The sequence below is a fragment of the Centrocercus urophasianus genome, unplaced genomic scaffold (assembly GCF_019232065.1).
Source record: "Centrocercus urophasianus isolate 14NV4802_14NV808 unplaced genomic scaffold, USGS_Curo_1.0 seq_10, whole genome shotgun sequence".
Taxonomy (NCBI): Eukaryota; Metazoa; Chordata; class Aves; order Galliformes; family Phasianidae; genus Centrocercus; species Centrocercus urophasianus.
Window position 1 is genome coordinate 43,523,311 of NW_024884142.1, and position 27,756 is coordinate 43,551,066.

The 27,756-nt window shown below is 35.5% G+C and overlaps 1 protein-coding gene across 1 annotated transcript in view; it reads right to left on the reverse strand.

Moving 5' to 3' along the window:
* TRDN (triadin) overlaps positions 1–27,756 on the reverse strand; it is a 206,521-nt gene that overhangs the window by 56,083 nt on the left and 122,682 nt on the right. Inside the window, 7 exon segments of the mRNA XM_042827318.1 lie at positions 1,203–1,226; positions 3,863–3,910; positions 9,316–9,342; positions 10,743–10,772; positions 20,735–20,788; positions 23,387–23,436; positions 26,927–26,981. Coding sequence (XP_042683252.1) covers positions 1,203–1,226; positions 3,863–3,910; positions 9,316–9,342; positions 10,743–10,772; positions 20,735–20,788; positions 23,387–23,436; positions 26,927–26,981 — 288 coding nt within the window.

A 27,756-nucleotide genomic window follows, 5' to 3' on the forward strand; every position in this document is an offset into this window, starting at 1 on the left:
AGAAGACAATTCACTTCGGATATCCATGGAACATACATAGGAGAACTAAGTAACTCTAATGAGCCCTTTCAAAAACGTAAGCAACATTAGCATTTAAATACTAAGCTAATGCCAATTGCCAATGTTAATAGAAAAAAAGAATCATTAAGAAGGCTGAAAAATACTCTCTTCTGTGCTCATGAGTTACTGAAAAATTCCAAATTTCCTTATTCATTACAGCACTCTACAACGAGAGGAGTTTGGAAGACGCAAATGTTTCCTCTCTTGCTTCACTCTCTCATTATTACTTCTTTTCTAAAAAATAATTTCTGATTAATCCAAAAAACACTGATAAATAATATGCTACCTTGTCAATATGGAATTAAATTATTTAATGCACAGTATAAAACCTCTTGTGTTCAGGAGCCTTTCCAGGGTAATAATTTACAGCATGTCCATTGTTAATAAGAGTTACCTAAGCTGTTGTAAAAAAAAAAAGGCTGGACATGGTTCTGAGCAACATGGTCTAGCTGTAGGTGTCCCTGTTCATTGCAGAGGAGTTAGACGAGATGGCCTTTAAGTGTCCATTCCAAATCAAGCAATTCTATATTTCCATGAATCTGTCAGAGTCTGGCATAACTTGCAGCACAAGTTCCACAAGAGCTTTGCTTTGTACTGATTTCCAGTGCTAAACATATATTGAGATCAGAAAGCATAGTTGAAACCTATAGAGTGCACAACAGGTTTGGAGAGATCTGTAGTGAGTTTAACAGACTTGAAGACAAGAATTTGTTGTGGAAAAAAAATATATTTGTACACTTTGCAAATAGGTTTATCATAAGTGCATAGCAAAAGTCTCTTTCTTTTCTCACTGAAGAATACAATGTTATGGGATGAAACTTTGGCTTAAATAGACTCACATGTCTTCACATATCCATTATTACTAGTCTGAACCTACCTGTGTGACCTATTCTAGGGTACTTGCTTTGACAGGGGGCTTGGATTTGATGATCTCTTGAGGTCCCTTTAAACCCCTGCAATTCTGAGATTCTGTAATTCTGTTACAAATATCATCTTTGCTGTGTCAGCTCTAGTTTATCTACCACAATCTTGTCCAATTCTCAGTAATAGCAGCATTTTTTTATATACATTATTTTCCGCTTTTGGATAAAACATTGATTTATCCATTACAGGAAGAAGTAATATCTAAATATTTTGCTTACTTGCATGTTTCATCTTTGGTTTATCTGAGGAAAGAGAAAAAGAAGGAAAGAAAAGGTGAAAAGATAAAATAAAAAAGAATTATTATAATACATATTCATGTAGGAAAATATTTTTAATTCAAGCAGCTATTGAAAATGTATTCAAAGAAATATTGTTCCTATATACTTAAATACAGCTTGAAAGTGATTTTGACTCTATTGTTGTTTGGCAGCATGTATGAAAAAATTTCATTGTTCTCATCTAGTACCACGCAGACATGAAACCGAAGCATAAAAACACCCATCTCATAATAGCCTGTTTTAAGTGATGCTAGCTTTCTTATAACCTCTCATATAACCTTTCTTAATTCTAGTAGGTAACATGAGAAAATATTTTTGCCTTTTCCTCATTTTATCAAGCTACTTCCTGACTTTTTTTTTTTCTATTTGCTAAACAAATAGAGCTATTCACACTCTAGCACTGCTGGAAGCCTCCTTATATTTCGTATTTTTCTTATATCACAAATTCTGATTTTAACCAGCTCCCTCTGCTTGTTAACATGTATCCTGGTGTACAATAGCTAGCACAATAAGATTTCATTTCTCAATCTAAGGGGTCCAAAATTCCTTCAATTTAAATATTATTTTTTCACAAATTCAATTTTTCCTCAATAAGAAAAGGAGTCTTCACTTTTCCTCAGATCTTTTAGACTACTATGACCTGTTAATTAAGTGTAGATTTCTCTTTAGTCAAAACACAACTGAGAGGTGCTTCCATCACCATATATTTTTACAGTTCCATAAGAAATACAGAAGTGTTAATATTCAAAAAATCATCTGAAAAGTGCTTCTGGCTTATTTGCCTTGGAATGAGCAACATATTGGCAGTACACACAGGACACGGAAACGAGAAGCAGAAGCAGTAACTATCTGAAAGTGTACATGTTCACTTGTACGCTGCAGAGGAACAGAGCTGCCTGCCAGTAGATGGAAGTAGCTGCAGAAGTAGTTGAGATAGATATTTTATGTTGTTCTTATCCCTTTGACTTGCAAAAACTAGGTGGCCATGGGCACGGGGAGATAGAATTTCTCCTGCTGATTGCAGGTGGAAAAATTACTTTGGCCCAGTTCTGAGCATCTCAGGAATCACAACCAATGATTTAAAAATCCCAGCTCAATGCCAACCAGGTAAAACTATGGTTTTTACCGCTCCATCTGTGCTCTGTATAGCACAGATAACATTATTTTGAAGATAACATCCCATCTATTGATGGTATATCGTAGAAGAGACAAATCTTTCAGCAAACACCACTTTGTTGTTTGAGATGGTCAAATAGAAGGAAGGCAGTGCAGATAGCACTTGTGCAGAAATTAGAAAATTAGAAAACAGAAAATAGCATGGCAATACCCAGAGTAACAATGAATTAAATCTAGGCTAAGGCCTAACTAATTATAACATTTTCCATGACAACTAACAAGCAGTTGACAGCTGCTGCAGGATGCCCACACTGTCTTGAATGATGCTGAGTAAAGCTGAAGCTGAAAAACTAGAGAAAGGAACAATAGCTCCATTGACGAAAGTTACAGCTGTAATAATTCCCTTTACATTATTCTAAAGGTCACTTGCAAGTTTTAGAAAGACTCCAGTATGAATGAAAATGCCAAGTTCATCATTAGGGCCCTAATGGGCAATTGGAGAATGAGTAAATACATAAATCACCAGTTAGCAGCAAAACAGTATAGATTAGGGTATGTATCATATAAAGGAAGCCAAGTCTTACACGCTTTAGGTCTATCATTAGTTTTACTGCTCTGCTTTTTGCCGTAAAATACAGAGAATTTTTTTTTTTTTTAAAAAAAGCACACTAGAAGCAAGGATATAATACTGAAAATGTACAATAATAATAAATACAATTGTATATAATGGAGAAATGGGAGTCCTGACAGGAGAGGACTTGCTTGCTCCCTTACGAACATACTTAGTGCCAAGAAGTCTGTGACCAAGTAGTCAGTCCAACATTTAAGCAATGAGATCTCAGTATTCAGGCAATTGGGCTGGGAGCCCTTGCAGAGGACAAGCACTGCCAGCTGCCAAACACCAAGCATATCTCATGCATTTTTTGAAGTTTAGCAGCTTCATGTTGATATCCTCTGTGCCTTCTGCACTTCAGAAGCTGACACTGACTATGATCTTTTTCCTTTCTAATCTGTTTGACCTCTGCATTATTTTATCACTGTTCTTGGTTTCTTCATCTAGATGCTTTAAGATTCCAACCTTTTTCTTTATATTTTCACTACCATCTTGGTGGTGGTGGACGGAGATTTGCATTAACCTTAGTGTTGACCATTCCATGTTTTTTTCTGCTCTGGGTGACCTGGGAAACCGTACATAGATGTACCAGCTGAAAAACATTCCATCAACACTTATGGTTCTTGTATCCTCTCTTCTGTTGTTTTTACTCCCAGACCTTACAATTCATACCTCATCCATACAAATCATACCCCACCCCAAGGTTCTTGCTACAAACATCTGTAAGTTCTGCTATCAAAAGCCTCTTAAGCCTTTCACAGCAACAGATTTAAAGGTTGCTGTCATCCAGCAGTCTGAATCTGAGGTTTCTGTTTCTGTGCAGCTGCCTTTCGAAGAGAGACAGTGCCAACATGCTTTGTTTTCTTTTTACCTTTCTCTGCTGCCTTTGTTGCTTTTATTTCCTTCTTTTCATGTACTGCTGCAAAGCAAAGATAAGGCGTAAATAATATTTCTGGTCAGAAGCATTACTCCAACAGACAAAGCTTTTCTTAAATGCCTACAGATTACTTTGAAACAAATGAATATTTCAGAGATTTGCAACCATGAGATCTCTTTGTTTCTGATATACGACCACATTAAAAATATTTTTGGCCTATTTAAAAAAAAAAAAACAAAAAACAGAGGAAAAGCAAAGAGGGAATTTCTTTTAAAAAAGGATTTTACAACTTTTTTTTTTTTTTTTTTCCTGGAAAAGAGACTACACTGCTGTGTGTATGATCTTAACTGAGGAAACAGCAAAGCAAAGCTTTGCACAGCCATGTGGGGCTTCTCTATGCAAGTATGGTTGTTTCTGCACCAGCAGAAAATTCCAGCCTGCATCCCTGACACAGCAAGCTATTTCCATGTGTTCTCATTTTCAAGCACGTATTTAGCCTTACATCTTATTGTATCTTACTGAGAAGGGTTCACAGTCAGACTATGTGATGTAGACACCTAAATTAGTCCTTGTGAATTCTGCAGTTTTTTAGCATGAGAGAAGAAAATCAGATCACTTGTGCAGCCTGGCTGTTGGTTCTCTATTGATACTATAGGGAAGCAGCAGTAACAAGATCAGGATGCCTGAACATATTCAAACAACTATGACCAAGCTTTAGCTTGCACACTTCCCAAACTGTTTTGCACAGATTGAGAGATAGGGGACAGAGGCTACTTGTTTTTAGTTCCATGCTAAGGATTAAATCATAGAATCATAGAATGGTCTGTATTGAAAAGGACCACAATGATCATTGAGTTTCAGTCCCCCTGCTATGTGCATGGTCGGCAACCACTAGACCAGGCTGCCCAGAGCCACATCCAGCCTGGCATTGAATGCCTCCAGGGACAGGGCATCCACAACCTCATTGGGCAACCTGTTCCAGTGTGTCACCACCCTCTAACAAGGGTCTAACATGATCTAACAGGAGAAGGCTCAAGAAAAAATCTCTTCAGACTTAATTCTCCTGGGAAGCTTACTCAGTGCTTTATAATCTCTTACACTCTGTATGGAAAGTTTGGCAATGTACAGGACCTCCTGTCGATTTCTCAATCTATGTAGAACAACATATATTTTGGTTCATCTAATTTAATTATTCAGGATTAAGTCTCGCAAATATGTAAACATGCTTGTTTAGCTGTAAATGACTACCATCATCTCACATACGTAAAGTTGAGCTTTTATAGTTGTAATTTATAGCCATCACGCAGAGTGAAAATAGCTGCTTTTAGTTTGAAAAGGTATCCTCCTACAGGGTGCAATAGATGAAAAGGTGGCATTCAGAAAATGTGCTTCACTGTTATTGCCTAGTTTAGAAGAGCTGTAAAGAGTAAGCAATCAGCATACATGGCAAGTTGTACATTGGAAAATTAATTTACTTCAAATGATCAGTATCTTAAGCACTGAAAAATCTTTGCAGCTATAGTGTTATCAGCGCAGAACATCCACTCAGCTTGTTAGCATTCTAACCTGACAAGTACAGGAATGTTTTAGTGGTAGTAAATTAAGTGTGAATTTTAGAGCCAAGGTACATAGTGAGGTCACGTTCTGTTATTGTTATTTATGACAAACAATTCACTGAATTAAAAATGCTTCCAGACATGCTCACTACTCTTTCAGGGATGCCCTGGTGGCCACCCTGGGTCCAAGCTTGTAGCCCAGCAGCATGGAAGCCTTATCAAGCTGCTGGGTCCAAGAAAGCCTGCTCAGCTATGGGCAGTCTGCAGTGCCTGCAAGTGGACAGAAGGCCAGAAGAAGGATCTTCTGTTCCCATTAGGAACTCTTTTCAGAGATTCACTGAAATGTCAGGTGTGGACAGATGAATTACTTAAGATTGAATAGGATGGACCAGCTCTCATGTATCAATCATTTCCTGACACTTGTTCTTGCTTATTGCAGGTGCTGTGGTGCGAGTGTGTGTTTGAAGGCAAGTTCCATACAAACAGTGAAATACTATACCTCTGCACCTCAGTTACATCAGTTAGCATGTTTTATTGAAGTTTGCCTGAAAGTTAATTCAAAGCTGAAGGGATGACTGACTGTATTCATAAAAAACATAGAACATCAATTCCTTCTCAAGTATCTAACTTCATGTTCGTGTCCTTGAACATACAGAAAAGAGGAGCAAAATATTTTGATATTTATTGTAGATCTCTGCTATTAACATCCATGTTACTTAGGCCTTGTAATAAATCGGCAATAGATTCCTGATATAAATTAAATTCAGTGATTCTGCCTACTTGTCCAGGTAAATGTGGGCATTGAGTCTTGCCACTGTGAGCATAGAGCTTTAAAAATCTTGCTGAAATAGTCAAATATTGAGAAATAAGTTTAATATATGTTTTAAAAAACATATGGAAACAGGTGCTAGGAAATAAATTCACATACTTTCCAAAATGCATTTTTGCTCAGCTACTCTAAAATTAATTTTTGTTTATCCTGTTAGCTAATCTAAAGCAGTTTGATTTTGTTCAATGTCTTAAAACAAGAATACTGATAGAATAAAAATTGAAAGTAGCTTCTGGATACTGAAGATCAATACAATCTTCTGAGATGAACTGGTATTTACAATCATCAAAATTGTGTGGCAAGGTAGACAAAGTACAGTTACAATGAGGGAACCAGCCTCTCTTGAGCAGTATTGAGGCTAATATACAAAAACTACTAGCTATTACTACCAATACTATTCTGGCTACCAGTGCATTCAGCAATGTTGCAGTGCTTCTCTGAGAGTTTGTAAAAAAATTGCTGAGATAGATCAGCACTTTAATAGCTGTTGGGTACTGGCAAGTAGCATCATTTAGACATAGCAGAGCAGTGTTTGGAAGGACAAATAGGACAATGCTTTATCATCTCAGCTTTTTGAGAAGGAGGTGACACTGCTTTGGAGATGTTGAGAGGTCTTTTAGTCTCAAGGTAATTAGTGTCACTTTAATGGTCTTCATAAATAGAAACACACAGAATAGACACACAGAATCACTGTTTGGAATGAGACTCTGCATAAGATTTTGTCTTATTTGTATTAGAATAGGGGAAAGTTTTCTGAGTTGTTCAAAAAAGGAAAACAAGGAAATAAAGAGAAGCAGTAAAAGACAAAACAAAAGCAGACTGAAAAGCTTGTTCAGATTTGCTGAAAAGTATCGCTGCTAAACACTGCTAAAATTTGTCTATCATTGTAAAAAAATAAACCTAGAAGAAAACAACAGCATTTTTACATTATTCTTAGTAAAAGTAGGAAGAACAGCTGTTCTATTCTGTATTTAAAAAAAATATATTGCTTTTTTTTTCCCCTAGAGTTCAAGGCATGTTTGAGTTTCAAAATTTGCAACATAGACATGAATGATTTGTTAGTAAGTAATTTTTCAGAAATTAACAATTATTCCAGAACTAAAATCAGCTGTTTCTCTTTAATGTTGATTGGTGACTGCTGTTATTTACTTAAATATGGGAGAATTCAAGGTTCAATATTAGGCTGATCCCATGATTAAACTGAGATGGCCGAAACCAAAATTTTTCTGCAGACTATTCTTTTGACTGCAGAAAAAAGCAAAATGGTTCCTGTCAGTCATAATCAAAGCACACAGTTTTCATTTATCCTTAGCAAACTCTGTATAAGAGGAGTGTGCCTTAATTCTAGAACTCATATGTTAGCGTTCTTTTCCATCCTTCAAAATGCTAGGGAGAAGATAAAGACAAATTGCATTTGCAAGTGCTTGTCTCTTATCTAAAGAAATATGAAATACACTATTTGGCAGACAAACTTGGGGAACCAGGTACAGAGGTAAAGACTCTCGTTTCATAGACCCCACTAATTCTGGATGTAACCATCACAAATGACCTAAAGAAAACAACTCTTAATAATAGGTAAATATAGTTGGAACAAGATGTACAAAAGGCCTATGACAACATTTCCCAGTAGTGGTGAAAGAAAACTTCGAGTTTGCAGAAATTGACTCAATTCTGCAAGAAAAATTCTTCATGTTTTTCAGATTCTAATGGATAAAAGTTTGGCAGGAATGAGTTCACAGTTTTGAAATGTTGGCATAGAATGTTATAGAAGAAATAAAATGTATAAATAAATAAAAATAAATGTATCAAAAAGATTTCCTTAGAGTCTTCAAGCAGTAGTGGAAAGCTTTATTCAGGCACCTAGAGAATCGAGACTACTTTTATTTTCTGTTTTGTTTGGTGGGAGAAAAAGGAGAACAAATTAAACTTTAAATTAGTCTGTTTTCTGTTTTGCTCAATAAAATTAACTTCATGGCAATGACAGCATTATGAACATAGTCCATGAAGAAGAGAGCTTAAAAACATCCAATAAAGTGAATGCTGCATCAGCTTTAATTTGCTTACATCAATCTCCAAGTGATTCTGCACCCCTTCCTCACATTAGAGAAGAGCACTCTACTGACTTCCACTGACACCTCTGAGATAAACTCTCAAAGAAGATACTTGAATGACAGCGGGGTATTAAAACATGTTAATTTGCATTTCTCTGGTTTGACTTGTGGCAGACAGCTTTGGAAGCCATGGATCACAAGTTCCGAGCAGTTAATAAAATAGCACTGTTGTTTCAAGAGGAATGTTTGTAAAGGAAGGTGGTCTTTAAATAGGAATAAACACGGTAATGCAGGGATTCAGGATGAAGTGCTTTTGCAGTTTGTAATATCATCACTTTTTTCACTTGTTCTTAAGATATATGTGACAGCGGTAACATTCCTGAAGACAATCTGGGGCTAAATCCTTTTGTGTATGTAAAAAGTCAGATGTAAACATTCAGTTTGAATTTAAGCCCCTAAGGCTTCTGACCAATCCAAGTGCTCTGTGCCTTCAGGGAAGGAACAGATGGTGGGGAAGAATCAGATGCCACCATATTAGCTCCATATCTCCCACCTTCTCCTGTTGACAGTTCTCAGATGAAAATAAGGCAAACACTGAACTTCTCTTTAAAACCTCCTAGACTCAGTAAAGAAAACACCTAACACATCACTGGTTTTGAGCCACAGCTGGACAGATGAAAAGAAAAATATGACCCTGTATTAGGATCCAGAGGAGACTGATTATTTATCCTTTATTTCTCTCACAAAAACCTTGTGGTCTCAGTTAAGGTCAAAAAAAGAATTTGAAAGAGTTTTAGAACTAGAGTTTGCAAGTCCATTGACAATTCGAGAAAAAGAAACCTGTTTTTCAGGAGACTTTGAGGTGTTGCAAGGAAGGAGCCATTAACATTTAAAAGGTCCGCTTTCTTTTACACCTGCCAGCATCTTTGTCACAAGAGGCTTTCTCATTAAGAACAGAGTTAACACCAGTACTTTTCCATTTCAGTTTCTAAACCGAAAAAATTTACTCACTTTTTGACTTCATAGTTTCTACAGATGCTGTTAAATTAAAAAAAATAATAATTACAGGGAATACATTGTACAATTACATAAAATCCTCTTATGATCAGACTTACAGAATAGAACAGGATATCCTAATATATTCATCGTCTGCTCAATCTGCTACCCATTTACACAGAACAGCCTAGTAGCTCACTTATTAGTTTTTTTTCAGGGGAAAACTGAGACACACATATGTTACTTGTTTGGATAGTCTGATGGCAGCTGACTAATAACCCTGCAGCTTAAAAGCAACAGAAATCAAGGTCAATAGGTAAAATATATGACAAGGTTTCACAGCTTCACCATTTTCAGGTAACAAGAGAAGGGGGAAAAACACGTTTTAGGATGAAGCATGGGTGGAGAATATGCAACAGAAGTCTCCTTTTAGTTATTTCAGTTATTTGGGGAAGTTAAGAGCATTTTCCTTCAAGCTCTTGAAAGCTTTAGGCACAGTTTAGGAAAAAGAACCATTTTAATATTCATATAGATGGCAACCAATTTTCCAAAGTATTGCTTGAACGTATCTTTCAGTTTTATCTGCTTATTATTCTTCATAGTTAAAGTACCTAAATCCAAATTAAATGAACAACCACACTTTCCTTTGCCATTATTGATACCTTCATTTTGAAGAACTGTGACAGGTTTTTCTGCTATAGCAGAGTTTTTTTTCCCCTACAGTTTGACTGTCTACCGTAGGTAATTTTTGCTCAGGAGTTGCATGTGATAAAATAGTATCATTAGGTGAATTAGTCATCAAACTTGGCAGTAAAGGGGGTTGAAAATCTTTAGGTTATTCCAAATTTAGTTAAAATGGAGAAGTAAAATGCTGTCAGGAATAAGAGCACCTAACTACAGCAATAAAATGTGTAGATGATTGAAATAATACTAGAACAAAGCCTACTTCTTTCTTCCCCTCCAAATACTGAAACTCTTATTTTGTGTTTTGTTCTCTACAGGTTTGCTCTAATCTTCAAGCAGGGTCCCTTCCTCCCTGAAAATATCAAAAGTCTATAAAAAGATGAAATAAAACAATCTCACCCTCATTATTCTTCTCAGCTACATTTGATAAGATCTCAGTTTCAGAAGGCCAAATGTCTGCATGGCTGCTCCAGAGTCAGTCACTTGCCCAAGTACATTCGAATAAATCAACGGATCATAATCACTGGCTTCACTTCTCTTGTCCCTTTAACTAATCCTGTCTGAACTTAAAATCAAACCAAATAAATGTGACTCCAAAGCTTATTGTTTTTCACAGGTCTTACCATGCGCTTTTAGGTCTTTCTTCGCTGTTCTGGCTGTTAAAACAAACATGAAACAAATACTTACTTATTGCAGGAATTATATTCAAACAGTAAGACTGTTGGAAAGTAAGATGAAAAAAAAATGAGAATATTCACCAGTTTCCACAGATTTTTCTTTCTTGTGATCTGAAAAAGAAAAAATATACAAGTATACTTTCATTTTCTTTGGACAGTAATTTTCATGTTATCAGCGACTTCTGTTCTCTTGGGTTAGATGAGCCTTTCTCTGTCTTTTGGTACATGAAAATGAACTCTTTATAGTTATCATTCTTTATTTCTTTATCCCTGGTGGTTTTCATGCTATGCAAATGGGATCAGTTTAGCTGCTAATATTGGACATCAAAGAATTTAACTCATATTGTAAGGTGCTAAAGGGAATCCTAGCAGCAGTGAGAGTTAAAATATATGCAGGTTTACCTCATGGTGGCCTGTGAACCTGCTATATGTGCCTCTGTGTGCAACTGTGATATGCTACTTGCTTCTTGTCATAGGGAATGGAGAATGTGATTCTATGATCTCATCCAGCCACTGCAGCTTTTCAGCCATAGTCCAGCCTTAATCACCAAAGTAAGGTGGGATATGCAGCTGAAAAACTTCATCCACCTAAATCCTGTACCCTGAGGCAAACTATGTCTGGGATTGACACATTTTTAACAGCAATTTCTGTAAGGGCTCTTTTGATCAGGATTCGCATCCAAATTCCTTCAGAGAAGGAGTACACAGCCAACCAGAGGGAAGAGGGAGATTACTGAGCTTGCCTCTCAGGAACTCAACATTATCTACCACTCAAGACTAATGTTTATAATAACAAAACAAACAAAAAAAAAAAACAAAAAAACCCTCAGCTTTCAAAATTGGCATATTGTGCCTGCGGATTCTTTTAAATAGCATGTGTAAAAGTTTTGGTGTGTTCAGCATTTGATCTACACAGGAGAAGTATCTACATTTAAAATATTTGAGCTGACTAATGGAAAGAACAACAGCAGTTTGCATTAAATACAAACATCTACCCAAGCTACATTTTCTCCATGTTTATTATGTGAGTTATTTGTATTAATGCTGTAGTATGAGGTCAAGGAATAGTAGTGCCTTAATATTCAACTTTAACTCTAGAATCAAGGTATAAAGTTCCATATGCAAAGTGACTATGCTGTACCTCAATAAAATAAAGCCTATCCTTAAATATGACTCATCCTTCAACGGAAGAAAGAAATAATTTCAATAGGAAATAAAATATTTTAACCAATAACATATTAGTATAAATAGAATTTAGATTCAATATTAATTCATGTCCAATATTAACACAATATTGATTTTTGATATTAATATTAAAAGTAAAGTGGACATCTAAAAGAAATAAACATCATGTGGAGCTATGAAAATAATTGGTATTTTTAAAGGCAGGCTTATACCAATTATTAAAAAATATAACCATTAAGTTTTTAAATGCAATGTGTCATTACCACGTACTCCTACTCACAGTATATTTGTATCATGTAAAGCATGTTCAGTCTGCAAAGAAATATTCATTTCTATTCTGTTTTTAAACCTATCTGAAAAGCCAGCATATCTATATATTAAAGCAAAATATAGCCTCTAGATAAAGGTTTGTTTTAAGATGTAACAAAAAACAAAACAAACAAACAAAAAAAAACCACAAACAAAACAACACAAACAAACAGCAACAAAAAATAAACACAAAAGAGTTTCATTTTTTGTCCTTTTACCAAAAACTTTCCTGATGATGTAACATCATGGCAATTCACAAGCAATTTTGTTCAGTCAAAATCTGTACTTCAAAGCACAAAGACTAGTTGCCTGAAATCAGGGACCCAGCTTCTATATTGTTACATAAGGCACACTTGAATGTATTTATTACATAATGAGCTTTATATCAAATTATCTTTGGTATTTTACTGACACATTGTAATATATGACATGAGAGTCAATGGAAAAGTTCGTGCTTTGGGTTGCTGTGGCCAAGCAACAAGCTGCAAATACAAATTTTCCAGCAATATGAATACATGGTGCCGAGAGAATAGGTTGGCACTAAGTAGTTCATTATCTGGATAAATCTTATGTTTCTCTCATGGTGTCCTAGCTTAGGTGGCAATCCTAGTAAAAGCCAAGGAGGAGAAGAAGCAAAAAGTGAGAGGACAGAAGTTTGGAACTCATTGGTTTGGCTGACTCAGTGAGCATAATCTTAACAACAACTGTGGCCTTTGTTTTGTGCAGCCCAAGCACTCTTTGGAGTATCCAATTCCATTCAGGTATTTTAGGACTCATTCTGTGAAAGAAGAGTTTTGGTTGGTTTTGTTGGGTTTTCAGTTTTTCTTTTGCTTTGGAGTGCTTCTTGAAAACTGAAAGTAATGTACTTCTACTTTAGTGATACGGAGGCAATTATTTTTCCCTCTGGCTGTCAGATCTTATGAGATCAGAGAACAATATGACATTAGCAAACCTTGGCAAGTGTTTTTGCAAAATATAACATTTTTCAGTTGTTTAGCTTTGTTTCCTGTTTTTCAAACTGTAAATATCAAGGAAGTTCAGGAGAGCTTTTTTATAATAGTGTTACTACCAAAAGCACTTGAAAAGAAGCACATTATCACAATGTACATTAGAAAAGAAAAAGTCAATAAGTAGCAATACTGCATGTCAAGCAGCACTTCTGTGAAATAGGGGATATGATATTTTAAGTGCAACTTCCCCTGGTATTATACTGGAATGAAATGAAACATTTAATTGCATGAACCATAAACTTCACATCTAAATATTTTCTTTTTGGCTTCATATTATTATTACTTGGTTTCAATTTTATTTATTTATTTTGATAGCAGCTAGTTAGTATGATGCTAACTAATGATACTGTCAACTCAAAGCACGTTATGCATTAGCCATGATATTTGTCATTACTTTTATCTATAAAGTTTTTTTGTACTTTTTTGTAAAGAAATTTACAAAATGTTTTCATTTTTGGAAATTTCTGCAAGTAGTATATTATTTTTCTACATGCATGAAATAGAGATTTGATTTAGTTTGGTATTTTATCACCTTAGTAAACTCTGAAGATTTCGAGAAATGGCTTTTCCCTTCTATGAAAAATGGCAAAGTTATGTATAAACTGCTCTTTAAACCACATATGGGCATTTTTTGTTCATTACTGGTAGTACATTCCTGGACATCCCAGGAGCAGGTGGAAGACAGCAAAGAAACTGATCTTGCATTCTTAATTTTCCCTAGATTCTTTCCTAAAAAGTGTCAACAGTCCTGAAAAGCATCCAGACTGGCACATTTGCTGTGGTATACTTTAATCTTCAGTAGCAGGGTGGACAGTCAGAAATGGTGGCCCTCTGCCATCTCCCAGGAGATAAGAATTGACATTCTATTCTGGTTTGTATATCTATGTGTGCACATGTGTGTATGTTATGCTCTAATCCAGATACGTTCAAGAAGGTTTTTTAAAAATATTCTATTGTGGATGCACACAGATTAGGAAAAAGTTTACATAAATAACATTTCAAGTGCTTTTCTTATTCTCGGGTATATGTAACATCAAAAACCAATGTGATTTTGATTGTGTTCTGTAGCTGCAAAAAAAAGGTGGTTTCTGTACTGTTTAGTTTTGCCACAAGTATTTTAATGAATCTAGTTAAAGCCTACTGTCATATTCTGTGTAGTGTCTAGAATACTTAAATCCTCAGAGCAAAAAGTTAGGCTGGTGTTACAGTCAAGTAATCTTTGCTTTATAGGCTACATGCCTGTCATTTCCCCTCTCAGTTCTTTATAGCTTGTTGGCTAACTAAAACCAAATAAAATAGAGTAATAAAGCTCTTCAAGATATCCTTTCAATTAGAGTACTGTAAGCATAAACCACTGCCAGATGCAGAAAAGTTTCCTTTAGACTCTCTCAGTGAAAGGAAAGATTGCAATATGAGCTGAATCATGTTTTTAGATCGGAGATAATCCACACAAGAATGCTTCACACTACACCACTCAAAATTTTTCAAATTGCTCCCCAGAATTATTTGTTCTGCTACATCTGACTACTGCTTCCCTGACTGGATCAGTGTAGGGAAATCCACTGTCAATTTCACTGCCATCATACAGTTCAGATTATAAAGATAATGAACTGAACTAATATATTTCTTTCTGGAATAAGAACACACTTGGAAAATACCTTTGGTGAAATCATGTCACACACACTTGCTTATATTAGCATTTTTCAACTCTTCGGATAAGGAAGATCATTTTCCGCAGATTTCTGTATCATTACCTTTGTATTGTAAATCTCCTACCATGTGGGAAAAACATTTTGCAACAAAGAGGAAATAGAAAAGAGGTCTAGAAAAAATGTAAATGTTTTCAGTCCAATCTATTGAATTTCCAGATTTTCTTCATGAACAGAAAGTGATAACTGAAGAGGGAAGACATCACTACTGAGAAATATCTCAGTATTTCTCAGTATGTCTCAGGAGCCCACAGAGCCCTTTCATGTAGAATCACATTATATCTGTACTAAATCAGTATGGTTATACTGAAGCCTAAGGATGAAAATGTCTCTGGGAAGAGAGGTAGATACTTTTCCTCTCTCAAGTCTGAAATGTACTACTGGTTTCTACAAATGTTGTGATAATCAAGAGAAGAGGAACTGTCATAAGGAATAAATGAAAAGAGAACAGATTTCAAGTGTTTGTCCTGACAACCTGGCAAATCTTTTCTCTTGGAGAAAAACATCTCACAAGGACTCATATGTAAATGTAAATATGGATGCTCAAGTCAATACTCCTAAAGTGCATGTTTATGTAAATGAAGAGTAGATTTGGTCACTCCTAAGAAAACAACACTGAGAGCTTTTGTTGCATGACAATGGGAAGGTGCACCCACAGATCAGCCGCAGCAGGTGTGTGCATGCTCTTTGACTACAGCAAGAAGTAATTCAATTTTGCCTAACCTTCTCTCACTTTACCGTAAAAAGTAAAATGACTCAGGATAGTTTGGAGAGTGTCAATAATTTGGGTAATTCTAAGTCTTTACTCTTTGCTCATGCTTCAACTTGTTCGTAATGCATCTTCTTTTGACAAGACAATATCTTCAAGATCTGTAAACCACTGAAAATTTTAGAATATTTCAGAAAAGAAAGAAAATTGCAATAAATTGTAGTTCAAGATTTTACCTGTCACTAGGTAAACATGATATGCAGTTTAGATTAGTAAATTGATTAAAAACAAAAAACAACAAAAAACCCCACTAGATTATAAAATGTAATGCACCAAGATCCTACAGGAATAAATGTAAGTGAAAGATACTGAACTTAGAACAGAAGCTGTAAGAGTGGTGCCTGACTTGGAGCTCAGTACTGATGCTGACTGTCCAATAAGAAAACGGTAGAAGGAGGCAATGACTGAAAGATTTTGCGTATATGTTCTCAAAGTGTGAGTCGAAAGACATACAAGTGGTTAGATATTTTTAAAGGCTTCTATGACTAACTTAACTAGGTCATGAATCTTTTTAAGGGGTATCTAAAGAGACAGAATCATGCAGGAGGACATCAACAGAAGATGCTAGAAGTGTGCAGCTCTGACAGCCAGTAAAATGCTGGAAGCTGTCTAGAGTATGTCTGAAATAAAATCTGCAACTAATATTTCTGAAACACATAAATCTCCAAGAAGCTGCCACATCAGGGAAAACTCATCATGTTATTTGTAGCACTGCAGAATGAGCTAGTGCTGAACACTGGAAATAGCATGTTTTGTACTTCTGATACGACACCGCAACATGTTGATGCAGAGACATATCTGTAGTAGACCTCTATGATATAAAAAATTCATACCTAAGAAAGCTCAGGGTGAAGGATATTATTTATACTCTCTATCCTTACTAACATAGTACTTCAAAATTCAAAAACATTATAAACCCCATATGTAATATAATTATACATATAATATAATCATAAGTTTTATAGAAAACTCTAGTCCACCTTACCTCTTTTGACTATACCCCTTCTCTGAAAATAAAGTTTTATTTTTCTTATGGCCTCAATGGGCAAGGTGAGGCATATTTATTCCCTTTCTATCCAAATGAAGGTGATACCAATTACCAAAGATGAATATATGAGAATGTAATTGTATATACAGTGTATGTGATAGACTGGATTCAACACAGCTTGAACACATGACTCAAGAGAGACTGAAAGATATGATAAATGCTTTGAAATTGGGTCCAATTCATTATGAAAGAGAAATTAATCATAAATTCAGGGCTATGAAATCTTACCAGCCACAGAACAAACCCCCTTAAAATGTCAATTTCCATTAAAAAAAAGGGGACATCTAATCCTTTTAATTCTCATTTGTATTTAAATAGCATTTAATTTTGATGCTTTCCATCACTGCTACTTCAATGTACTAAAGTACCAAATCTTTTTTTTTTTTTTTTTTTTTTTTTTTTTGTAGTTAACTTGCTCCCCCTGCCTTGTTCTTGAAGTAATGCTATCCTAGTGTTAGCATTACAACAGTATATTTCTGCACTGTGGGATGATTTAATAATATCTTGGAATAGTCGAAGAAACAAAGATGCATTTTTAAGTATACTTTTAGTATATCATAACTATAGTGTGAGCAGAAGTATAGGAAATTATTTTAATCTGATACTGAAATGCAGCATTCTGTAAGGAAAGTTCAAATGTAACAGTAATATGCCAGGCTAGGAGACTAGGTATCTCATAATCCTAGCAAAACTAGGAAAAAATAGTAAAAAATATCCTCAATTCTAGGTAACTTACTCAAGTCTTTAAAAATGGAGGGACAAAAACTGGATTTCAGATTAGAAAGCTTAGTGTAAAATAAGCTACTTCATGCTTCATTTAAATAAATCTAGTATGTGAAAATCCAAAGTAGTAAAGTAAAATCTTCTAGCACTGGAAAATTCTTCCCTCATTGTGATATAAGTCAAGAATTCATTTTTCCGATACCAATAAGAGTTGGATAATGACCCAGCTTACATGATCCAGTGGACAATATAAGACCTTTTGTTCTGCAATATCTTCTTAGACTTGAGTGGGAATGAAAATCTTAGTAGGCTGGAAGAATTTGTAGAATTTAACATCCACGCAGTAGATTTTTGTGAATATTAAGAAATGGTTGAGTGGCAGACTACAATAGCTGCAAGGTATTTACTGCTGAGAGTATGATGCATTCCTTGCAGACAAGGAGCAGAGTCAGCTGTTAAGCTTCACTAACAGACCAGAGAAAACTCTCTGGGACATATAGGTGAGGATCAAGTCCCAGCTTCTTCAGTTTAGTGCGAAACTGTCTACTGTGCAAAGATAGCCAAACCTGTAACTCTACCTTTAAGACCAGAAAGAAACCAAACAATTCAGAGAAGAGGTTATATTTAGATACCCCAAAAGTTAAGGTGAGATTGAGGAACAATTGTGCTAATCTGGACCAAAAGAAAACTTCTGCTGTTCAAAAGGAATTCTATACAATGTTTTTTTTTTCTTCTTTTTTTTTTCTTTTTTTCTTCTTTCCTTTCTTCTTACCAATAGTGAAGAAACCAGAGGCATAATAAAATAATAATAATTCTAGTACAATTGATGGAGTGAGTTTGAGAAACTGGATGTAGCCCTCTCTGAGCCCTCTCTGTCATACTGATTTTATTCTTTCTGAATACCAACTAAATTTCACTGATTTTCTGGGGCAAATGGTGCTCAAATTATGAACCCAAGGGGAGTAATGAATAAGATTTTTTGAATGTGTGTGAAGAGGAAGACAGGACTAATTAGGTATTAAAAACACATTACATTAAATTACATTGCATTAAAAACAATTATGCAATTACGTGAAAGTACAAAATTTGTTAAATACGCTATGAAACCGAATTAAAAATTGCAAGACCATTTCAGGGAAATTCTTAGCTGCAATCAGGACTTAAGTTTTTATAATGGTGGAAAGAGTTGGGTTTGATTTTAAACCAAGCAAATCATGAGGGAGAAACAGTCACTGGCACTAAGAGAATTTGCAGCAATGTGTGTAGCATTGGGTATTTCATGGTGGGCACATGCAGACTCCTGACTCTAGCTAAGGGAGTACATGGGTCTTGGTGGTTTTGAAGTTCCTTGCTGCCCACCAGGAAAACCAGCAACCTCTCTGTTCTTACCAAACAGTTCCCTGTGTCTCTTGGGCATGTTTCACATACTGCCTGTCACTGCCCTGTACTTGCTCTCCTTTTTCTCCCTGTAGGATAACAGCACTTGTCCAGGGAAGTGGTGGAGTTACCATCCCTGATGGTGTTCCAGAAATGTGTAGATGAGGCACTGAAGGACATGGTTTAGTGCATGGTGGGGATGATTGGACTAGTGGTCTTGGAGGACTTTTCCAAACTTAATGATTCTACAAAACTATTACACTTTTCTTTGAAGTCAAGTTCTCTTTCCAGCTCAGCTTCAGAGAGGAAATCTTTCCAGTTATATATAAGTACATTTGAAAATTTCCACTTTGACTATCAATTAACAGATAGTCATTGAGGTTGGGTTCCCATAGCACACATCAGTTTTTAGGCTGAGAAGTTCTCATAGACTTCAAAATTCCACGGTAATTTTCTCTGCTTTCTCCATACAAAAAAAAAAAAAAAAAAAAAAAAAGCTAAAAATAGTGCACAGTGTGTTAGGCAGGGATTTCTTTACCAGTGATATTAAGATCAAGAACATATGTGGTGTAGAAGCACTGAAGATGACCAGCTGTGCTCTCAGTCTGTTAACAAGAATAAACCTTCAGCTTTAGGCATTCTGGTGTACAGGTTGCAAAGTAATAAGATATGTGGAAGAAATTGAAATATGAAATTGGATAATGTATTTAATTTACTGTACTAATAGGCAGCAGTCTAGTTAAAATGTTGCCAAACAAGCATATTTAATATTTGCTGTGGTGATTTATACCGGGGATAAATTAATTTTCAGAGAACAGTTACATCTGGGGATGGGAAAAACAAAGTAAAAGTCAAAAAAATTACTGCTTTGTCCCATTTTTAAGGAAGATTAGATTTTTAGAATTGTATCAGAAGAGACAAATCCATTTAATTTTTCCATAATAAGCCATGCCAGTGTTTCCTCTTTTCCTTGTCACAAGCAGATTGCTGCAATCGCCATTCTTGCCAAGAAACAGACTCATTGGAACATTTTTCAAAAAAGAACACAAATATTGGATGAATGCAGGTGGAATAAATTAATTACAAGCATATGGTTCTAACGTAATTATTTCTGCAGTGTAGTGTCGAGACATCTAAGAATCCAGCTATATGATACACCCTGGCAACAAAGCTGCTTTAAGAAATTATCATGGACATAAATGTTTGTTGAGTCAGACTTAGTGAAATGATTCAGACAGAATACCGTGCCACACACACATTTCTAAGACATTTTTTAAACTAGCCCATGGCAATGATGTGGTTTATACTGTTTATCCAGTTGTGCTAGCACAAGAGAACATGGCATAAAGCATGCACAGAAGGCAGGGACTGGGAGCATCTTTGAGGAAAAAGCACTTCTTAGGTCAGCTTCACACAGTTAACTGCTCTATGATAAGCCAGTCTGTATCAGCTGCATTTCAAGTCTGAAAGTCATTTTGCAATAGAGACAATCAAAATGTTACTGGCTAGCATTGACCCCTGTCCAGTTCCAGTCTCCTCTACCAGTGTAAGGTATCACTCTCTACTCTCTTATTTGGTAAATGTGTGAAGTAGATTAATGAAAAGGTTGGAATTAGAGAAAGAAAGTTAAAGAACAGTCTCTTAAAAAAAAAAAAAAAAAAAAAAAAAGAGGAAAAAGAGCACAGGTCAACAAAAGAACTCTGCTACAGGCAAGAAGAAGCAGGGACAGTGGACAGCCCATGGAGACAGCCCTTTGCCTGGAATAGCACAATAATTTAGATCAAACTGACAAAAAACAAACAAACAAACAACAACAACAACAAAATCCAACAAAACCAAAACAGTGTCTTTTCTATAATCCAGCAGATGGTGCTATGATGCAATAAACTGGTTAAAAAATAAGTACAAGAAATATGAGAAAAGTGAACCTTTTGCTCCTTTACCTGGTGCTGCTGCTTTTTTAGTAGCTGGAGAAGCTGCAGGGGCTTTTGTTGGCTCTGAAAAACAAACCAAACAAAACAAATTAAAACAATCACTACAAACTGGTATAAAAAACAGAAATGTGAGGAAAGGCTTCCAGTGAGGCACGTACAGCCTGCAGTAATTTCTTCACTGAAGAGTCGGACAAAGAGATTACCCAAAGAGAAGTGAGCAGAGCTGCTCTCAAGTAACTCAAAGGCATCAACAAAATGGGCAGGAGTAGTAAGCTTTTGTCATAAGACACTGAATCCCTTCTTTTATCTGGTTCTACTGAATTATTCCATATTCACTGGCAAAGCACAGAGTGGTGGGTAACCAAGGCTTTGGGCTGGGCCTCCCCACCCAGGCAGCTGCTGGGAGCAGAGAGCCTCCATGTCTGGTCTTGCACCTGTGTGAGCAAGGGCTCCTGAACTAGACGGCAGAAGCTAGTATTGTCCTTAGCAGAGTGGCAGATACAGAGTGGCACCTCCTTGGTTCCCACAGCTATTCAAACTGCTATCCATTCCCCTAATCCGAATCTCTCCCTGATGGAAAAACAACAGCAACAATTGCACTACCTCTGCAAAGTACGTCCACATAGGCATGGAGGAATCTTGACAATGATGAACAAGAGGGAACAATTTCATGTGGTTTGGTACTGCATTTGAAAAAGTAATTGCCTGGTTCTTCTAGGGAAGCAGGGCTACTTAGCTTGTGCTTGTTTGTTGTTCTCATAAAACATTTGCATTATCTTCTCTATATTGAGGTAGAATATTTCCTTGCGGAAAGAAGTCCCAAACAGGGAACACAGCACATAGATTCCCAAAGCAGACATGAAGAATCTTAACCCTGTGTAGAAGAACCTGAAATGCCTTCTAGATTTATTTACTCTTTAGTGGTGTTTAATTAATTCTTTTTATCCTCAGGAACTGAAAATAGACAGTACTTAAACCAGTATAAAATAATAAATTTCTATAAGTTAACTCCAGATTTTCATATCAACCAGAAGATCATCTAACTTAAAATTCGCATTTCCATATTTTGAGAGGAAATAATTAATCATTTCCATCACAATCTGTATTACTGAATGTCAAAAAAATGTTAGTTAATCCTTCACATCTGTCAAGAGTTATTACCAAGAAAAAGAATGTGGTTATCAGGAATGCAATCTTGAGTTATTCCCCTCCAGTCTTTTGAGAACTTCATAGAAGATATATCAGATTGTCTTGTGAAACAAAATATGAAAATAAAATATAGTTTTGCATGTGTGAGATTGTTTTGTTTCCATCCATATAAAAATCTGCAGCGGATAGTTACATCCTAACTTATTTATTATCATAGTGTTGTAACTACTTGGGGTGCTCACTCCTCCTTCAGAGGAATATGTAGAAAACCTTGAAGAATTCTCCTAAGGACTACTTTCCTGAGTACCTGTTCCTGCAGAAGAAACAGCAGACACAGTATGCATGTTACACAATTGTCTAGGTGGATTTCATAGAGAACTGCAGGACTCCTGCATCTATTCCTTCTGAGCTCTCAGCTAGAACTTGTTGACCAACAAGACTTGATTTTGGTTTTCATAACATCTGTGAAACAAATTAAGTTATATTCTTTTTGCTCTGTTATTATTATTTTTTTTAATTTACATTTGGAATACTTTGTTTGGAGCAATTTTTTTTTTTCAACAGTAAGTTTTGTATATTACTTATTTACATTCTCACTAATGTTGAAACAAAGTACCAAAAGTTTTCAACTTTTTTATTGTTTGGAAGTATATGCTTTTTAGTTCCTAACTTACAAATTATTTCTGTGCTTGGATTTTGCCTATTTATGTGAAAAATTTTCAGATGAAAATAAGAATAGTAGGGGATTCTTCTGCCATAAGGCTAAGAACATTGTAGTAAGTATTGTATATAGCATCTGGAGTTAGTGCATTCTTTAATCTTGAACTTGTATGAGCTTTCGAAGTCCCATAGTTGCAGAGCAGAGATAAGAGCAGATGAAATCTTGTCTGTGTACCAGTGTAACTATGTCATACTATTATTACTGTACTGAGGCATTGATGCTTATGGTTTTGTTGAAGAAAAAGGTCTAATTATTCCCTTGTTAACAATGCCATGTTCCCAGAGCAATTTTGTTCTTTATGCAGAAGAGCCCAGCCCCTACCTCTCTTGTGCCTTTAATGTTCCCTTTCCATATTTGTGATAACTAGATGGGCAGGCAGGACTGTGGTTTTGCATTTGTGAAGATAAATTTGACGATCCTTTGGCACACCAGACTTTCTGTCTTCTCAGCCCATTTACCAAACTTGCTGCCACTGAGAGCATGTTCAGCTGAGAACTCATTTGACATATTCTTCCCCATGAAATCTTTGTTTTCAAAGACAGTGACAGAAAGGAGAGGAAGGCAAAACTGTCAGTCACAAAGAGAAATGTGAAAATAGAAGTAGAATAAGAATGGTTTCAGGTAGCAGGAGGCAACTGAAAACTAGACTTGTAATTTTTCAATTATAAATGGTGTAGCTACTATATTATTTGTGATTTCTACAATTCAATAACAATTACTGTGGATTATTGAAATGTGCTGTTTGAAACATGTAAAAGAGATCATAACCTAATGCACAAGTAGCATCTTACTTCTGAGTTCTTTGGTCACAGCAGCTTCTTTTTTATCTGTCAGAAGAAAAGAAAAGAAAAAAAAAACAACATATGCATTAAAACTTATATAGGCAAAAAGTATATAGATGAACAGAAAATTTCAGCTCGTGCTTTATTGTTGCAAAGTGCATTTGAATGATACAGTGAATCATTTATTTTCTGTTTCACGGTGAAGTTGTACTAATTTAAATGCAAGTGTAAATGTAACAAATCTGTGTGAAGGTGTATATTTATTTTCAATTTAGTGAGATTCAATATATGGTCGAATTACAATGGCATACATGTACTAACTGAGCCATGGCTGCATACCATGTGCACATTCTCAGGTTTTAGAAATGTAAGGGAAGAACAGAGTTGAACAATTAAAAGCATTAGTCTCCCTGCCACTGTTGACACCATGCAATTGACGCCTAGTTTGGAAGGCTCTGCTCAGTCCTAGCCAAAACTAGTCGCCATATGCTTCCCACATATCATAACAAATCAAAGATTTAAATCTAAAGAATAAAGAGACAAAGCATCTGAGATGTCCCTCCAGTCCAGTCTGAAAGATTGCTGCTAGGATAGGAAGAAGAGATGCATGTAATAATGGTAGGGAATGCTTCTTTGAGTGCTCACGAAGGGAAGTACATCCTCTCTAATAATTAACAGGGTGCCTAGAATATAAGCAGGATAGTCCTTCTGACCACAACATACCAGTGATAAATCAATTTTGCTCTTAAGTACTAAAACAAGAAATACTTCAGGGTAGAAGCTGCCAAAACAAGTAGCTTTCAAAACCAAGATTTGTGTTATTGATCACAATATAAACTTACTTCAATTTCACAGCTCGCAAAATTACTGTGAAATAGCTGATATGAGATAAAAAAATGCAAATGACTGCCAAGTATTCTAATAAAAAGTCTTCAAAAATTCAATGCAAAACACATTCCATTTTGGGTTATACGCTGCTCTGAACTGAAATGTTTCTAGGTTAATCCTCAGCTTCCACTAACTCTCTATGAAAGCATGTTTTGCAGGCATTACTTCAAAGTATGATAATTACCACATTCAGATGAAATTAATCATGAAGCAGCTTTCAGCCACGTTATCTGGCTAAGAAGCCTATTGAAGCCTTAAAGAAGTGCCTATAGGTTGCCAGATATGGAAATCTTAAAAGGTGTATATTGCAGTGATATGAATCATTTATCACAATAATCTTCTGTTGCTGGAGGATATAAAAAAATAAATAAATTGGCAGCACCATTTACAATAACAGACAGGATCTAAATAGAGCCCTCAAGCTCATTCTTTCCTTCTTTCATATAAGTCATCAATTATTAGGACAACATATTTTAATATATTCTCAAGACATAATTTATGTTAAAAGAATTAATGTGATTTTTCCATTTTTTGAAATACAAAATATATACTAAATTTATGTAAATATCTGGACAGCCTTTCTAGTAAGATCTTGATATTTTTTTTTTTTTTGAGAGCAGAAAAATTAACAACAGCTGATTTTAATGACATTTGATGATAAAAAATGCAAATGCTTTTATTCTTCTCTTCATGCCAAGATGCCTAAACTTAGATTCCTAACGCCATACTTACGCAAGTAAGATTGAACGATTTACAGAAAATTGTCTAGAGAAGGTTTATTAGGACCCTGATCTACAGGGATTGTCTGATGGTATATAACATTTACATCCAGACACATCACACTAGATTTAAATAAATGTTAGTAAATTAATGCTATTTAAAAAGAACTGAATAATTGGTCAATCTCACAGGAGGCATAACTTATCTGACTTCTGAAGTCCCTAAAAGTAGTTGCTTGCTGTAAGTCACAAACTGTAGATAACTAAGCTAAAAAGTAGTAAATAGCTGAACAATTAGTTATATTAGGGTAATTAAAATTGGGGAGCTTTTTGCCTTATTTGTTTTTGCTTTGCAAATGTCTTGGTTTTACCTTTTTAATTAAGAGACAGTATATGTGGTTGGGGAAGGAAGTTTGTATTACAACAGGTTTTCATAGTAATTATTTTTTTCTCAAAAACAACTACAAAAGCAACAAAATCTCTCTGGTATTTCTACTACCTCATTAATGGTTCTGTTTTTCAGGTGAATAATGAAGAGGAATTTCTGGAAAAAGTTATCTTATTTCAAACATCACTTCTAGGCATTATATAAACATTATCCTTAACAGTCCTTGCCAGTCAGCCTGGGATGATAATCTCCAGAGCTTTAGGTCACTTTCTTTTTAAAGATTCACATCTGAAATCTTGCAACTGAGAAGGTATACGTGTGTCATGAGAATTATGCCTAAACTTATTGGAAGCAAACTAACATCATTAAGACATACATAGAATACGAAGGGAAATATGGTTGCTCTAGTAACCTTGACTAGAAATGCAGTCAAAGACACTGCAACCACTAGTATTGGTGACTGAACTTCTTGATATACGAAAGCAAGGAATTCACTTCTACTGCAGTGTAAATAAAGCAATAAATAAATTTTAATAGACTGTGGGGACTCACTACAAGAGATGGATGAGACTTCACAATCCAACCTTCTTGCACATCAGTACCAAAACTCAAGAGTACTCTATTTTTAGGAGTTGCTGAAGACCTATTTTATATTTATGTCTTCTTGAAAAGTTTGCATAAATAATCCACTTACTCAGAGGTCCAAAAGCATTGGACTGCTCTAGACATTGTTTTTTTTTGCAATAGGCTTTATGGGAACTGTGAGGTCACGGTTTGAACCAGTGATTGAGCACCTGGTGAAGGGGCATAGCCAGCAGATGGTAGCAATTCACCTTTGTGACTGGAAGGCTTTCCTTTTCTAACCTCATTTAAGAGCTGGCAGCCACACTAGAAGCAGCTTTTCTTGGAGATTGCTTTCCTTGGAGTGTTTGGAAAACTCTGCTCCTTAGAAAGGGATATGCAGTTCATTCTTTATTACCGGATTGTGACATCAACCTTTCTTGGGTGATCCTAAAAGCTGATTTAAAGCAACTACATCTGCTACTGCTTATCTTTATATATGCTATAGCTAACAAAATTATTTGTTAGCTGTAGAGAACTGTGGAGCATTCTTTTCTGTTTGCAGAATTGTTTGAAGACAGTTATATTCTTGTCTACGTTCTCAAAAAGTGAATATGATTTTACAAGGTCTGCTCTTCTGATATGAATGAACAGTATTTTTTTTACCTGCTCTTGACGAATGCTAAAGAATAGTGAAAATCTTCTTTTTTAATTAAAAGACACCAAATATTTCAACAAACACGATCCAACTCTGTTGTTATCTGCACAGAGTAAGTGGATCAGTTTTGAATTCAAACTAGGAATGAGCATCTGGCAGCCAGCATAGATGTAGCACAGTGAAATAGAAAAAGCAGTACTCTATTCTTTTTCCTCTTTTAGCACATAGCTATGTCTTTTCCTCAGGCCTCAATCAACATTCTTTTGAAGTAAACTATCAGTACACAGTATTTGCAAATGATATCTAAACTACACGAGGCAAGAAAAAAATCACATCCCTTTAAGAACATATCCCTTTAAGCTCAATAGCACCTTTCATGCCATTCAGTCCCTAGGAGGTTCATAATAAGCTATTAGGCAAGGGTGCCCCAGCACTCTACTACTGGGTATAGCTGCTTGAGTTTAAACAAATCCTGAAAATATGGTATTTCAAACATTGGTCTGATATGATTTGTAGGTCTAAGGTTCAAACAAAATTTTGGAGATTTTGCAGTAGACTTGCTATACAACGTCTATTGTACATTTGGGAATAGCAGTAGAAATTGGACAGCTTTGTTCAATCTGTAATCTCTCTATATAAACATCAGCTCCGGAAACTAAATGGCTTTCAAGTTTTACTCTCTGGAAAGGTTTCTCTGTGTTTTTTCTTTCTTGAAAATGTTCTCTAATATGTTTAATGGAACAAAAAAGTCCTAAATTAAAGGTATTCTTTAGATAAACTAATGTTTCAAAGAAAATACATGGACATCTTTGCTAATGCTTCACTGATTAAAATAGCTGCTAGAACCTTATCAAAGAATATGACAGTAATATCATATTTACAGACAGAAACTAATTTCAGCATCATTTAGTAACCACAGTGTCTGAATTAAACAGTAGATAATATCCTAATCAAACATCATGTAACTCAGCAGGTAAGATTCAGAATGCAAGACTTCTGAGGCTGATCTGAACAAAGCACCAAGACCCCAGGGAATTACTAGATACTTCTGAAAAACATGGCTTGCTAAATCAAAAACGGAAGGAGGAACTCTCATCTTACACCTCACTTATCAGTGATCAGCTGCCTTTTAGCTGATGATCATATACAAAAATGGATTTATCAA